The 13,382-nt window shown below is 46.5% G+C and overlaps 1 protein-coding gene across 1 annotated transcript; it reads right to left on the bottom strand.

The window, feature by feature from the left end:
• Positions 1-1,589: 1,589 nt before the first annotated feature.
• Positions 1,590-12,115, bottom strand: slc31a1 (solute carrier family 31 member 1). Its single transcript, XM_046041301.1, has 5 exons — positions 12,025-12,115; positions 9,006-9,169; positions 8,783-8,855; positions 5,137-5,305; positions 1,590-3,237 (listed from the first exon to the last, which is right to left on the bottom strand). Exons 2-5 carry the CDS (start codon positions 9,165-9,167, stop codon positions 3,036-3,038), a joined length of 606 nt encoding a protein of 201 aa, XP_045897257.1. The 5' UTR covers positions 9,168-9,169; positions 12,025-12,115; the 3' UTR covers positions 1,590-3,035.
• Between the last annotated feature and the right edge of the window lie 1,267 nt (positions 12,116-13,382).

A 13,382-nucleotide genomic window follows, 5' to 3' on the forward strand; every position in this document is an offset into this window, starting at 1 on the left:
GCGTCAAATCCGGCTGCGGGAGCTCCTGGAGCTCCGGGCTCTCCCAGCGGCTCATCGATGTGCGGTGACCGCTCCCCGTGGTGCAGGTTGCGGCTGCCCGGGATGTCCGGCGGCGTGGTGACCCAGTGGTGATGCTGCAGCTCCGCGGGGCCTCCGGCGCTCCGGACCGGGTAGCTCGCTCCGTACAGCGGGTCGTCGCGGCCGCGGTAGCCGAGCCCGTCGAAGCTGTCCGGCCTTCTGGAGGCCATCAGAGGGTCGGTGCTGGGACAAGGTGCGCGAGGAGCGTCACTGAGATCCGGTTAACGGAAATCACAGGTCAGCCAACCGGACACATTCACGTCCCGGTAAAATAACAGGAGAAACGGTTCACAGGAGGAAAAACCGGCCCTGATTGATCTGACCCGCAGAAAACAACATCCACCTGTCAGCCCAACACCCGGAAGTTATTCTTCTTCTTCATTTCCGGGAGCCCGGAGGTGTTCGTCTCATTGCTGCCTCCTGCAGGTCGGAGGGAACCGGGACCGGGACCGTGATCGTGATCCAGCTCTGGTGTCAGCCTGACTCAGGTCTAAGTAAAGCAGGAGGTCAGTGCAGCTGGTGTGACTGGATCAGCCTGGAGACGACGCTCTGCAGCAGCATCTCCGCCCGGCTGCCCACAACAATCTGACCGGACTGGAAATCTAATCTTGTTCCTTGGATTCAGGAATCAAATACAATAAAACTTAAAATAATATATATCAGTAGTTTTTATTTATATTTGGACTTGACTTCAGATAATTAACCTTTCAGTGCAGTGAGCATGAAAACAATCCCCCACACAGCTGTTAATATCAAACTAACTAATGTATTTACTGATCACCATCAGAGGAGTTCCTAACATGTGGATCAGGTCCAGTCAGATCCGCCTCCTGAAAGATAGAATCTCCTCCCTTTACAGAATAAAGAACTGAACGCTCTTTATTTCGTTACCTATTGGACATTCAGCCGTTTTATGATTTACAACACATGTTCACAAACCCCGTGTGTTTGTGAACATGTGTATCAGTCTGTTTTTATGCATTTGTTGAGTCTGACTGTGTAAAGCAAAGGAAGGAAATGTTTGTCTTTATCTGTTTCCTGTCTCTTTAAATAACAGTGACTCCCGCTGGCTGATCTACCTGATGTTCTTTCATTAAACGGCCTGCACCGGGATCTGTGGGCTGCTGGTCCCTGGTCTGGTTAAATGAAGCAGAGCTGCAGGCTCGTGGACCTGATCCACACCGGCACGCTGCTTTCTCCCGATCACTGTCTGGATATAAAAACAATCTGTGCTTCTGGACAGTAACGGCAGTTTGTGTCTCTTATACTTTAATAACAACAACAGGAATTATTTGAGTGATTAGAAACGACAGAACGTCTGTAAGCCTGAATAGTTTATGTTGCAGTTCATTTATACACAACAAGTTTCAAGCTGCGTCCCAATACTTTTGTCCATATATATATACACATATATAATGATAATCCAGCTCAGCCTGTCTCACACTGACCCTTCAGGGCCTCCGTAGATCAGTTTCCTGTAATTTCCTCTATGAAGGCGAAGAGACGTCGAGTTTTCTTCATAAACTTTATTCTGTGTTTTTTTCAACGATTACAGCAATTGTGACATTTAAAACATTTATTCTGCTAAAACAGTTTCCTTCAGACATCAAGACTCAACTTCATTCTTCATCAGAGACGATCAGATTCACACGGACAGGACGTCCAACACAGACGCTTTCCTTCACCGTCACTCAACAGTTTCGGCTATAAAATGTCCAGTAAATGAAATCTGTCCCTGCAACCTGATTGGTCCGGTTCGTAAACTCCGCCTACCTCACAGAGTGAATCTTTAAAAACAACAAAACCAATAATCACAATAAATCACATCTGTAGACATCAGATCTGACATCAGGAGCCAATCAGACGCCTCCTGACATCAGATCTGTCGCTGGCTCCTCGCACAGATACACAAAGACACGAGAGATTTCAAGTTGTCCTGAAGTGAAACCGGCGGCGCCTCCACGCCGACGTGTTCAAAGACTGGCCTCCAGAGTCAGCAGGACGCTCGCCGGCCACGTTAAGGCAGCAGGTGTCGGGTTTAAGGCCGACGGCGGCAACAGGAAACAGCTGATCTCAAAATATAAACGGGTTCATTTAACTGAAGAAGCATCTCCAGGTTTCATGATCGCATAATTACAATCTAATGTTCTGTGAAACATCGGAGCTCTGATTGGCCGGCTCACGGACCAATAGGAGTTCTCCAACAGGAAAAAAAGACGCTCTGAACACCTTTATTTTGAAACCTTTGAAAACCATTTTTATAAAAATTAATACTTTGTTGGAAAATTCGATGTTCACAGGAGCTGATTTCTTTATTTTAAAGAGAAACATGTAAACGTCATATTTCATACGTTCAGTAAAATCTAAAGATCTTTAATTGATGAAGCGGCTCGTCAGCTGATTCACGTCGACCATATTTATTTAATAAATGCAGAATCTGTTTCTAAAGTGTTATTTTAATGTGAAACATCTACGACCGAATATATTATCTTCTAAATAAATGTTTAAATACAGGTTTACGATTGGTCGCTCTTCTAACGAGCTGCTAACGATGCTAACTAAAAGCGTGGGTGAGCTACGTATGCTAACATTTTTGCTAGTAGCAGCTGGCACTAACCTTCCAGTTGTCATGGCACTAAAAAAACGTGAGATGTGATTTGGCCAATCAGAAACCTCTGAGGGTGATCCGAGCTGTGATTGGCTGGCTCGCTCACCGGCAGGAGTTCACAAAAAACCAAAACATTGTCATTTTCTGCAAAACGAGGATTTATTGATCGCTAACTTCAGACGTTAGTGTGCATGTTAGCGACATCTGTAGTTTAGTGTCTCGTTTTATGAACTACATTTGTAGTTCCAGGTCGGCTAGCGTGCTAACACAGAGTCTAAGTGTTAGAGTTTTATTGATTGTGATCAGCAGAAATCAAACCTCCCGACGCGATGCTAACTAGCACGCTTGGCTAATGGCAGTGCTCGGTGATGTCGACGACCACCGCCTTCCGCCAGCTGAACAGGAAGTAACCCATGCCGGCGCCGGCTGCCACGGCGATGCAGAGGTAGGCGTTGTAGGTCATGAAGACGAGCATCAGGAAATAGCTGACAACCACCTGAACGATGTGCAACAGGGTCTGCAGGAAGTGGGCGGGGCTTAGCATCCGCTGCCTGCGAGGACGAGAGGAGGTGGTTAGCATTTTACATGATGCTAATGTTAGCTTTACGTTTAGCATTAGCACTATTACTCATAAAGACACTTTAATCAATATAAACAGAGTATAATGTAGCTGGAATGAATAATAAAGTGTGTCGTCACAGAACAAATAATGCTAACAGTACGCTGACAGTAATCAAGCTAATAATTGTACCGTGAGGCTAAACAAATTTGTAGCAATGTTAGCATTAGTTTTCATTGTGTTGTTGGTGTTAGCATTGCAACATGTTTACATATACACGCTGTTGCATTAGCATTATAGCTAATATAGGAAAATGTAATGCACTTAGCAGAGTTAGCATTAGCATTATCTCTTTACATCCATATAATATTTGATAAGTTTTTAATTACATTGTGTTACAGTTAATGTTAGCATTAGCCTCAATGTTAGCCTGTTTAGCCTCCTCCACACACAGTGAACACAGCTTAACAAAGCAGAGCGCCACCTGCAGGACAGAGAGGGAGCAGAACAGAAAGTCCCCCGTCTGACGTTTATTTTCTGTTTGATGTCTGGAGTTTGGTGGAACAAACAAAATCCTGCTTAGTGTTTTCATTGTTGCACAGATGGACAAAAAGTAAAATCCTGAACGCTGAATTTAAACTTTCTGTTATGGATTTTGAAACTGAAAGACGTCAGATTGTAAAAGACATTTATTTCAGTTCTGACGAGGATTATTATAGACACTCCAATCAGAAGCTGCTGATGCTCATCAATTATTCATCATCAGAACGGACCATTCATCCGTTTTGGCCCTGAACAGTCTGAGCGTCTCAACAGAGCAGGTGCAGAACCAGGACCAGGACCAGAACCAGGGACCACGAGCAGAACTCTACAGTTACCTGAGAGAGAGTCCGGAGAGGCGGGACTTTAGTCCAACAGGAAGCTCCGCCCCCTCCAAACACCGAACACATCACATTTACGTCACATTGACAGCCGAGCTCGGCAGGTCGAGAGCAGCTCTGTATTAAATAGCATTTATAGATAAATAGATTTTTCATTGCTTTATACTGGTGGATGTTTTTTCTATTGACTGAAAATGTGTAATTTGATTTAGTTTATTTAGTAACTTTAAACATTGCTGTTTTTAACTTCATTTTCATTTTTTATTAAGTCTGAAACCTCAGACATTTACTTTATGAAATAAATTCCCTTGATTTCGATCCTTAATGTTCAAATGCAGAAAATTATCAAATTTAATCCGTTTTTTTTTAATTGTTTAGTTTAGGTAGTTTTTAATTTTGTAGTCAAGTAGTTTTTCACAGAAATGATCTATAATCAATTTTGAAAACTAATTATTTTATCGAGTAAATTCTATTTTTTATAATTTTCCTATGACTTCTCAGTCATTTTGTTAAATATATATTATATATTTGTGTGAAATGTGTTTCTATTATATTAGAAAAGTGGTGCAGCTTTAATTTAAATTCTTATGAACTTTTAAACATTTTAAATTTATGTTATTTTTATTTCGTAATTTAATGCCGTCTTGATTCGGTAAGATTAAATATTTACATTTCTGTTTCTAATGGTTATTTTAATATCAAAATTATATCATTTTAAACATTTGTGTATTACTTTGTGAAATCTAAGTCAAACATCGCCCAGTTTTATATTTATTCATTACTTTACTTAATTATGAGTTTATACTTTTTGTTCTACAGTTGAAAATGGTTTTAATCCCAGGTGAAAATACACATTTGAAGTATCTGCAGCGGATACAAGACAAAACTTCTGCGTGTATCAGAGCCCAGAGTTTACCTTGTTGGCTTTCATTCATCATTAGTATTTACTAATCATCTAATCACTTCATGTTGTGCACGTGTCGTTGTTAGCATTAGCATTAGCCACCTACCCGACCGTCTTGTGCGTCTCCATCAGCACCGTCCCATCGGCCCCTGGGAGCGGCATGGAGTTGTAGCGTACGTTAACCTGACTGCGACGCAGCAGCACTTCACGACCCATCTTTAACCCCTCGTACAGGACCGCCAACAGGAAGACGCCGATACACGCCCCGACCATCTCTGATTGGCCGAGAGGAGGAGGAGAGGGGAGGGGTTAACGATGACAACGAGTGAGACGGGACACAAAACTACAACAAGCCGTTTTAACATTTATTCCTTCAAACGTACTACTCTCTATTTAAAAGCTACTAGCACTTATTAGTTACTAGTAACTATTCCAGTCTTACTAAATTATTTTACTTCACTAGTAACAATTGATCAGATACTAACACTTTATTTTTAGTTAATAGTAACTAACTGCACATTTTTGCCATTGAAATCAATGGGGCTCGACAGTTTAGATATCACCTATACATTAGTTACTAGTAACTATTTCCATTTTACTAGTCTGAATTATTTACATACTAGTGCCTATTCATTAGTCACTAAGAACTATTCCAAAAGATACTAGTAACATTTTCACTCTTACTAGTACATTTTTTGGGGGGTTACTAGTAAAAGGGCTTGTTGATAGTAACATTTTAATAATTACTAGTAAGAATGGAATAGTTAATAGTAACTACAAAATAATCACTAGTATCTAAATAATAGATACTAGTAAAATCGAAATGATTGCTAATAACTGTTCAGTAAGTTACTAGTAATTAATGAGTAGTTGATATCCGAACTGCAGAGCCAAATAGACTTTAATGACAAAAATGTGCCATTAGTCACTAATCTGCAAAAGTTAGTCACTAATCGAATAGCCACCCGTCGCTAATCTGGAATAGCCACCCGTCGCTAATCTGGAATAGTCACTAGTCACTGATGAATAAGTACTACTCACTGAGGGAATAGCCACTAGTCACTAATCTGGAATAGCCACCTGTCGCTAATCTGGAATAGCCACTAGTCACTGATGAATAAGTACTACTCACTGAGGGAATAGCCACTAGTCACTAATCTGGAATAGCCACCCGTCGCTAATCTGGAATAGCCACTAGTCACTGATGAATAAGTACTACTCACTGAGGGAATAGCCACTAGTCACTGATGAATAAGTACTACTCACTGAGGGAATAGCCACTAGTCACTGATGAATAAGTACTACTCACTGAGGGAATAGCCACTAGTCACTGATGAATAAGTACTACTCACTGAGGGAATAGCCACTAGTCACTGATGAATAAGTACTACTCACTGAGGGAATAGCCACTAGTCACTGATGAATAAGTACTACTCACTGAGGGAATAGCCACTAGTCACTGATGAATAAGTACTACTCACTGAGGGAATAGCCACTAGTCACTGATGAATAAGTACTACTCACTGAGGGAATAGCCACTAGTCACTAATCTGGAATAGCCACCCGTTGCTAATCTGGAATAGCCACTAGTCACTGATGAATAAGTACTACTCACTGAGGGAATAGCCACTAGTCACTAATCTGGAATAGCCACCCGTCGCTAATCTGGAATAGTCACTAGTTACTGATGAATAAGTACTACTCACTGAGGGAACAGCCACCCGTCGCTAATCTGGAACAGCCACCCGTCGCTAATCTGGAACAACCACCCGTCGCTAATCTGGAATACTCACCAGTCACTGATGGAATAATGATGGAATAGCCACCCGTCACTAATCTGGAATAGCCACCCATCACTGATGAATAAGTACTACTCACTGAGGGAATAGCCACTAGTCACCGATGAATAAGTACTACTCACTGAGGGAATAGCCAACAAGTCACTGATGAATAAGTACTACTCACTGATGGAATAGCCACTAGTTACTAATCTGGAATAGCCACCCGTCGCTAATCTGGAATAGTCACTAGTCACTGATGGAATAATGATGGAACAGCCACCCGTCACTAATCTGGAATAGCCACCCGTCACTAATCTGGAATAGCCACCCGTCGCTAATCTGGAATAGCCACCTGTCGCTAATCTGGAATAATCACTAGTCACTGATGGAATAGCCACCCGTCACTAATCTGGAATAGCCACCCATCACTGATGAATAAGTACTACTCACTGAGGGAATAGCCACTAGTCACCGATGAATAAGTACTACTCACTGAGGGAATAGCCAACAAGTCACTGATGAATAAGTACTACTCACTGATGGAATAGCCACTAGTTACTAATCTGGAATAGCCACCCGTCGCTAATCTGGAATAGTCACTAGTCACTGATGGAATAATGATGGAACAGCCACCCGTCACTAATCTGGAATAGCCACCCGTCACTAATCTGGAATAGCCACCCGTCGCTAATCTGGAATAGCCACCTGTCGCTAATCTGGAATAATCACTAGTCACTGATGGAACAGCCACCCGTCACTGATGGAATAGCCACTCGTCACTAATCTGGAATAGCCACCCGTCACTAATCTGGAATAGCCACCCGTCACTAATCTGGAATAGCCACCCGTCACTAATCTGGAATAGCCACCCGTCGCTAATCTGGAATAGCCACCCGTCGCTAATCTGGAATAATCACTAGTCACTGATGAAAAAGTACTACTCACTGAGGGAATAGCCACTAGTCACTGATGAATATGTCACGATCCTGTCCTGAGCGTGTCTGGGTTTCTTGTGTTTTGTCTTTTCCCCCCTCAGTAATCTGCCTGCCTGCTAGTCTCCGTTTTCCCTTCTGTCTCTCTGCCTTGTTAACCCTGATCCCAGTCACCTGTGTTGCTCCCGCCCTGCTCATTAATCACTGTGTATAAATGTCTGGTGTTTCTGTTCATTCCCGGTCCGGTCATTGTCTCGTGTCAGTCCTGTCCTGTCGGATGTCTCATGTCAGTCCTGTCCTGTCGGATGTCTCATGTCAGTCCTGTCCTGTCGGATGTCTCATGTCAGTCCTGTCCTGTCGGATGTCTCATGTCAGATGTCTCATGTCAGTCCTGTCCTGTCGGATGTCTCATGTCAGTCCTGTCCTGTCGGATGTCTCATGTCAGTCCTGTCCTGTCGGATGTCTCATGTCAGTCCTGTCCTGTCGGATGTCTCATGTCAGTCCTGTCCTGTCGGATGTCGTGTTGTTACCTGCTACCACCTACTCGTGAGTTCTGTTCATGCCTGTTGTCGTGCTTGGGATAAATAAAACCTGGAACTCAATCTCAGTTCTCAGTGTCATGCGTTTGGGCTCTCCCCTGCTTTGCGCACCCAGCGATCCTGACAGAATAAGTACTACTCACTGAGGGAATAGCCACTAGTCACTAATCTGGAATAGCCACCCGTCGCTAATCTGGAATAGTCACTAGTCACTGATGAATAAGTACTACTCACTGAGGGAATAGCCACCCGTCACTAATCTGGAACAGCCACCCGTCACTAATCTGGAACAGCCACCCGTCACTAATCTGGAATAGCCACCCGTCACTAATCTGGAATAGTCACTAGTCACTGATGAATAAGTACTACTCACTGATGGAATAGCCACTAGTCACTAATGAATAAGTACTAGTAGCTTTTAAATAGCGAGCAGTAACTATTAAGGAATAAATGTTTAACAGCCTAACAAAGCATCTAAAAGGTATAAACGATGAACCGACCTCCGGGTGAGTTGATGAGCAGGCCGGTGAACAGCAGCTCCACGTTGTTGTAGCCAAAGTAGAAGGTCATCGCCTAGGCAACCACAACATTAGCACGTTAGCTCCACACCGTATGTGGCTATCTCATGCTAGCATGCTAACATCACATGACTTTATTATGTGAGAGTTAACCTTGAAGCTATTGTCTTATTAGCATGTAGAAGTGATAAGCCCCGCCCCTTACCATCCCCCCATGTCCTCCATTGTTCCCATCGTCTCCTCCTCCTCCTCCGTGGTCATGTCCTGTGGTGGGAGGGGCCATGGTGTGATGGGGGTGGGTGCCCCCCGTGGTGTGGTTCATGTGGTTCATGTGGTCCATGTGGTTCATGTGGTTTGTGTGATCCATCACTGCAGAAAAAAAATAAGTTCATGGGTTTAATCACTGATTATTCTTTGTCAGACTTCTATTTAGAAGGGGAAATCCTACAGTTCCCATAATGCTTTGGGAGGATGTAAACAGGAAGTCTGATGTTGCCATGCAGTCAGAGAGTTTTTGTTTGTGGTCACATTTAGTCAAACGGTCGTATCTGAATTAGCAGTTAACATGGACGTAGAGGCAGCTATCACTGGGTAAGACTCAAGGAAAGTTAAAAACATGAAGGCTGTGTTTGAAACGCCGCCTCAGAAGGTGTCTCAAGACCCTTTTCTACCGCAGGGTACCAGCTCGACTCGCCTTTGTTTGGTTTTCCATTGTGGAAAAGTTGGACCTGTAGCTGCTAACAGGTACTTTTTTTCGTATCACTTCTGTCGAGGTTCCAAGCGAGCTGAGGCGACCAGGGGGGAGCGAGGCGGCGAGGAGGGAGCGAGCGAGGCGGCGAGGAGGGAGGGAGCGAGCGAGACGAGGAGGGAGCGGGCGAGCGAGGCGAGGCGAGGAGGGAGCGAGGTGGCGAGGAGGGAGGGAGCGAGCGAGGCGAGGAGGGAGCGAGCGAGGCGAGGAGGGAGCGGGCGAGGCGAGGAGGGAGGGAGGGAGGGAGCGAGCGAGGCGAGGAGGGAGCGGGCGAGGCAAGGAGGGAGCGAGGGAGCGAGGCGAGGAGGGAGCGAGGCGGCGAGGAGGGAGCGAGCGAGGCGAGGAGGGAGCGAGGCAGCTGCCTTCTGTTTTGAGCAGAGCTAAAGATTGTCGGAGGGTTCTGCAGCGTCTCTCTGGTTTCTTCTGTTTTTTTTTAAAACAGCCCATCTGATCAGCTGTTACGTTTGGCGTCATGTTGGTTGTCGGTGTTAGCACGCTAGCATCTAGCAGGTTATCTTCCATTTTCAAACAAAAGTCTAATTTCACATCTTAAATGAGGATAAAAAACTGAAAGGTGGGCGAGAGACACTGCGAGCGCTCTTTCTCTTACCTTCCCGCCGCTTCTTCCCTCAGAGCGATGCTGACTCCACCAGAGAGAGAGACACACTGAACGCCTGATGACCGTAACTTCTGACATCATTGAGCAGACGCCCCGCCGTAATCTGATTGGCTCTCAGGCCCCGAGGCTACAACAGGCAGGGCGAGCCAATGGGAGCGCTGCGAGATGCCGTCTGCCTTCAGCCAATTAGATCAGTGCGACATTAACAGGAAGGTCAGTGGTTGCCGTCGGCAACACTTAACTTCCTGTTGTCTGTTTGGACGAGTCAGCATCACTTTGAGTTTCTCTCTCTCTCTCTCTGTATTTATAATGTCTCTCGCCCACTCTGTAATTTAAATTCAATAAAGCTTTATTAACAAGACCCCTGATAACAATAAAGACCTCCATTATTCAAGAGAAAATAAAATCTACGGAATAAATCAGTGTTTCCCTGAAAGAAGCTGCCGCACACAGTAACCGTGGAAACAGTATGGACCCACTGAACAAATGTTTCCATCGTAACCCTGGAACCACGTGTGCAACAGGCAGCGAAGACAAACCCGTTACCCGCAGCACAGCGCCGGCGTTACAACCAACGCCCCCCGTTCACAGGCCGATCTGACCATCTCGCCGTACCTTTCGGTCAGCGCAACGAGCCGCCGCATTAATACTCCCAGGAAACCACACCGCATGAAAACGGCTGTAGACTCTACTTAGATCACAGTGGGGGACTGAACCCGGGTCTCTAACACCAGAGCCATGTGTCTCATCCACTGCGCCATATTAAAAGCCCGGTCCAGGTAAAGCTGGTTCATTAACAAACCTCCTCCACCTGCAGCTGTGAAAAACGTTTTCAGCGACCCCATGAAACGTCCTGCTGACGGAGGAAGTGTTTTCGAGTTCGAGCAGCAACACGTGTTTATTTCTACTGCTATTAAAGCAGACTGCGTGCAGCAGACACGTCCTCCTCCTTATCATCATCATCTCAGCAGATTTATACTGTGCCCTTTGGGAGGCCCCGAGCCTCATGTTGGGACACGCTGACATAAAGTAGATAACAACAGGACCTTTGGTCCGAACACCTTCAGGACAAACTCCACCTGTTTTATGGTTTCACAGTAAAAAGGCTGAAGGTGGTGAAGCCCCCAGCCTCAGGGGGGCGCTGCAGGGCCCCGCTGTCCCTGAACGCCTCACTGCTCCGTCACTTTGCTCCCAGACATCATCAAGCAGAGTTTTAATCGAGCGGGAAGCTTCCGGTCTGAAACGTGAAGCCAACGCTGAACAGCCTTAAACACAATGAGCTTTTCCCTCAGTGTTTCCTGCAGGATGTGCACAGACTGGGGGGGCCCCAAAGGGGCCGGTAAAGTAAATTACATGAGCCCGTTTCCTTTTAATGGACACATGTAACATGTTTTCTACTTTCTGTGAATATAATCCAGTTAATCTTATTTCCATCCTGTACAGACGCCTTATTTTGAAAACCGGACGTTGTCACAAGTGTTTCCTCGTCGCGCTGAATCCATCCAGTCCGACCCGGTTTGATAAATAAAGTTGTAACATGAAGACTTCACAGCCTCTCTTCAGGCAGGACTCTCATACTGACAGGATAAAGTCTCTGACCTGCCTGGCAGCTCGCTCTGCGCCGCTTCACTTACCGTAAAGGCTGGAATACGCGTGCACTTTAAGCTAGCTTCACCGCCATCTCACAGACGAGACAGAAACACTCAAAGCGCTTCTTTTTTGGGTCTTTGAAACTTTCACCGGCTCCATTCCTGCGCTCTGATTGGCCGATCTCAGCCCTGTCAGCACAGCGAGTACTCACCTGACACTGAATCCAGGTAAAGTTCATTTCTTAGAGAGAAACGGAGAATCGCTTACCTGGAGAGGAGACGGCGAGGGGCGACCGAGCACTGAAGACTGTCTGAGAGAGAGAGAGAGAGAGAGAGAGAGAGAGAGATCAGCAGCCAATAAAAAGTGATAACAGTTGAAACAAACTTCAGCCAATAAAACACATAACTGTCAAACAGCCAATCAGCTGTGTCCCCTCTCAGCCAATGGAAAGCCGTTTCCACACCTGCAGCTCAGCTGTCACATCAGTTTAATCATTATCCATCTGCACACCTGCAGTCTGTCTCCTGTCAATCACCTGGAACGCCACGGGTCAACCTCAACGTGCGCTCGCCGTGAATCTGTCGCGAGTCACGAAAATGTAACTGTTAATGTCAGATGCTCGTCTCCGGCTGAGGTCTGCGAGTGGAAGACCACAAGCATGTGATCCGTTTCTATGACGACGAGCTGTTCCACCACCCAACACGCCCAGCATGCCCCCGTCTGCTCCGTGTGTACTGCTGAGTGTACTGTAGTACTTTAAAACACAAAGTACTTTTATGGTTGTGTACGTGCTAACAGACACAATAAAACCTCCTATCTCAAGACAGACCTTTAAACTGTACACAGAGTACCTGCGACCTTACGACCTCATGACCTCACACCCTCGCCTGTCAGGAGGCTGCGACCTCGCGACCTCATGACCTCACACCCTCGCCTGTCAGGAGGCTGCGACCTCGCGACCTCATGACCTCACACCCTCGCCTGTCAGGAGGCTGCGACCTCACGACCTCATGACCTCACACCCTCGCCTGTCAGGAGGCTGCGACCTCGCGACCTCACGACCTCACGACCTCACGACCTCACACCCTCGCCTGTCAGGAGGCTGCGACCTCGCGACCTCACGACCTCACACCCTCGCCTGTCAGGAGGCTGCGACCTCACGACCTCATGACCTCACACCCTCGCCTGTCAGGAGGCTGCGACCTCGCGACCTCACGACCTCACGACCTCACACCCTCGCCTGTCAGGAGGCTGCGACCTCGCGACCTCACGACCTCATGACCTCACACCCTCGCCTGTCAGGAGGCTGCGACCTCGCAACCTCACGACCTCATGACCTCACGACCTCACACCCTCGCCTGTCAGGAGGCTGCGACCTCGCGACCTCACACCCTCGCCTGTCAAGAGGCTGCGACCTCGCAACCTCACAACCTCACGACCTCACACCCTCGCCTGTCAGGAGGCTGCGACCTCGCGACCTCACGACCTCATGACCTCGCGACCTCACACCCTCGCCTGTCAGGAGGCTGCGACGTCGCGACCTCACACCCTCGCCTGTCAGGAGGCTGCGACCTCACGACCTCATGACCTCACACCCTCGCCTGTCAGGAGGCTGCGACCTCGCG

Source organism: Micropterus dolomieu, unplaced genomic scaffold (assembly GCF_021292245.1).
Source record: "Micropterus dolomieu isolate WLL.071019.BEF.003 ecotype Adirondacks unplaced genomic scaffold, ASM2129224v1 contig_1167, whole genome shotgun sequence".
In the NCBI taxonomy this organism is placed as follows: domain Eukaryota; kingdom Metazoa; phylum Chordata; class Actinopteri; order Centrarchiformes; family Centrarchidae; genus Micropterus; species Micropterus dolomieu.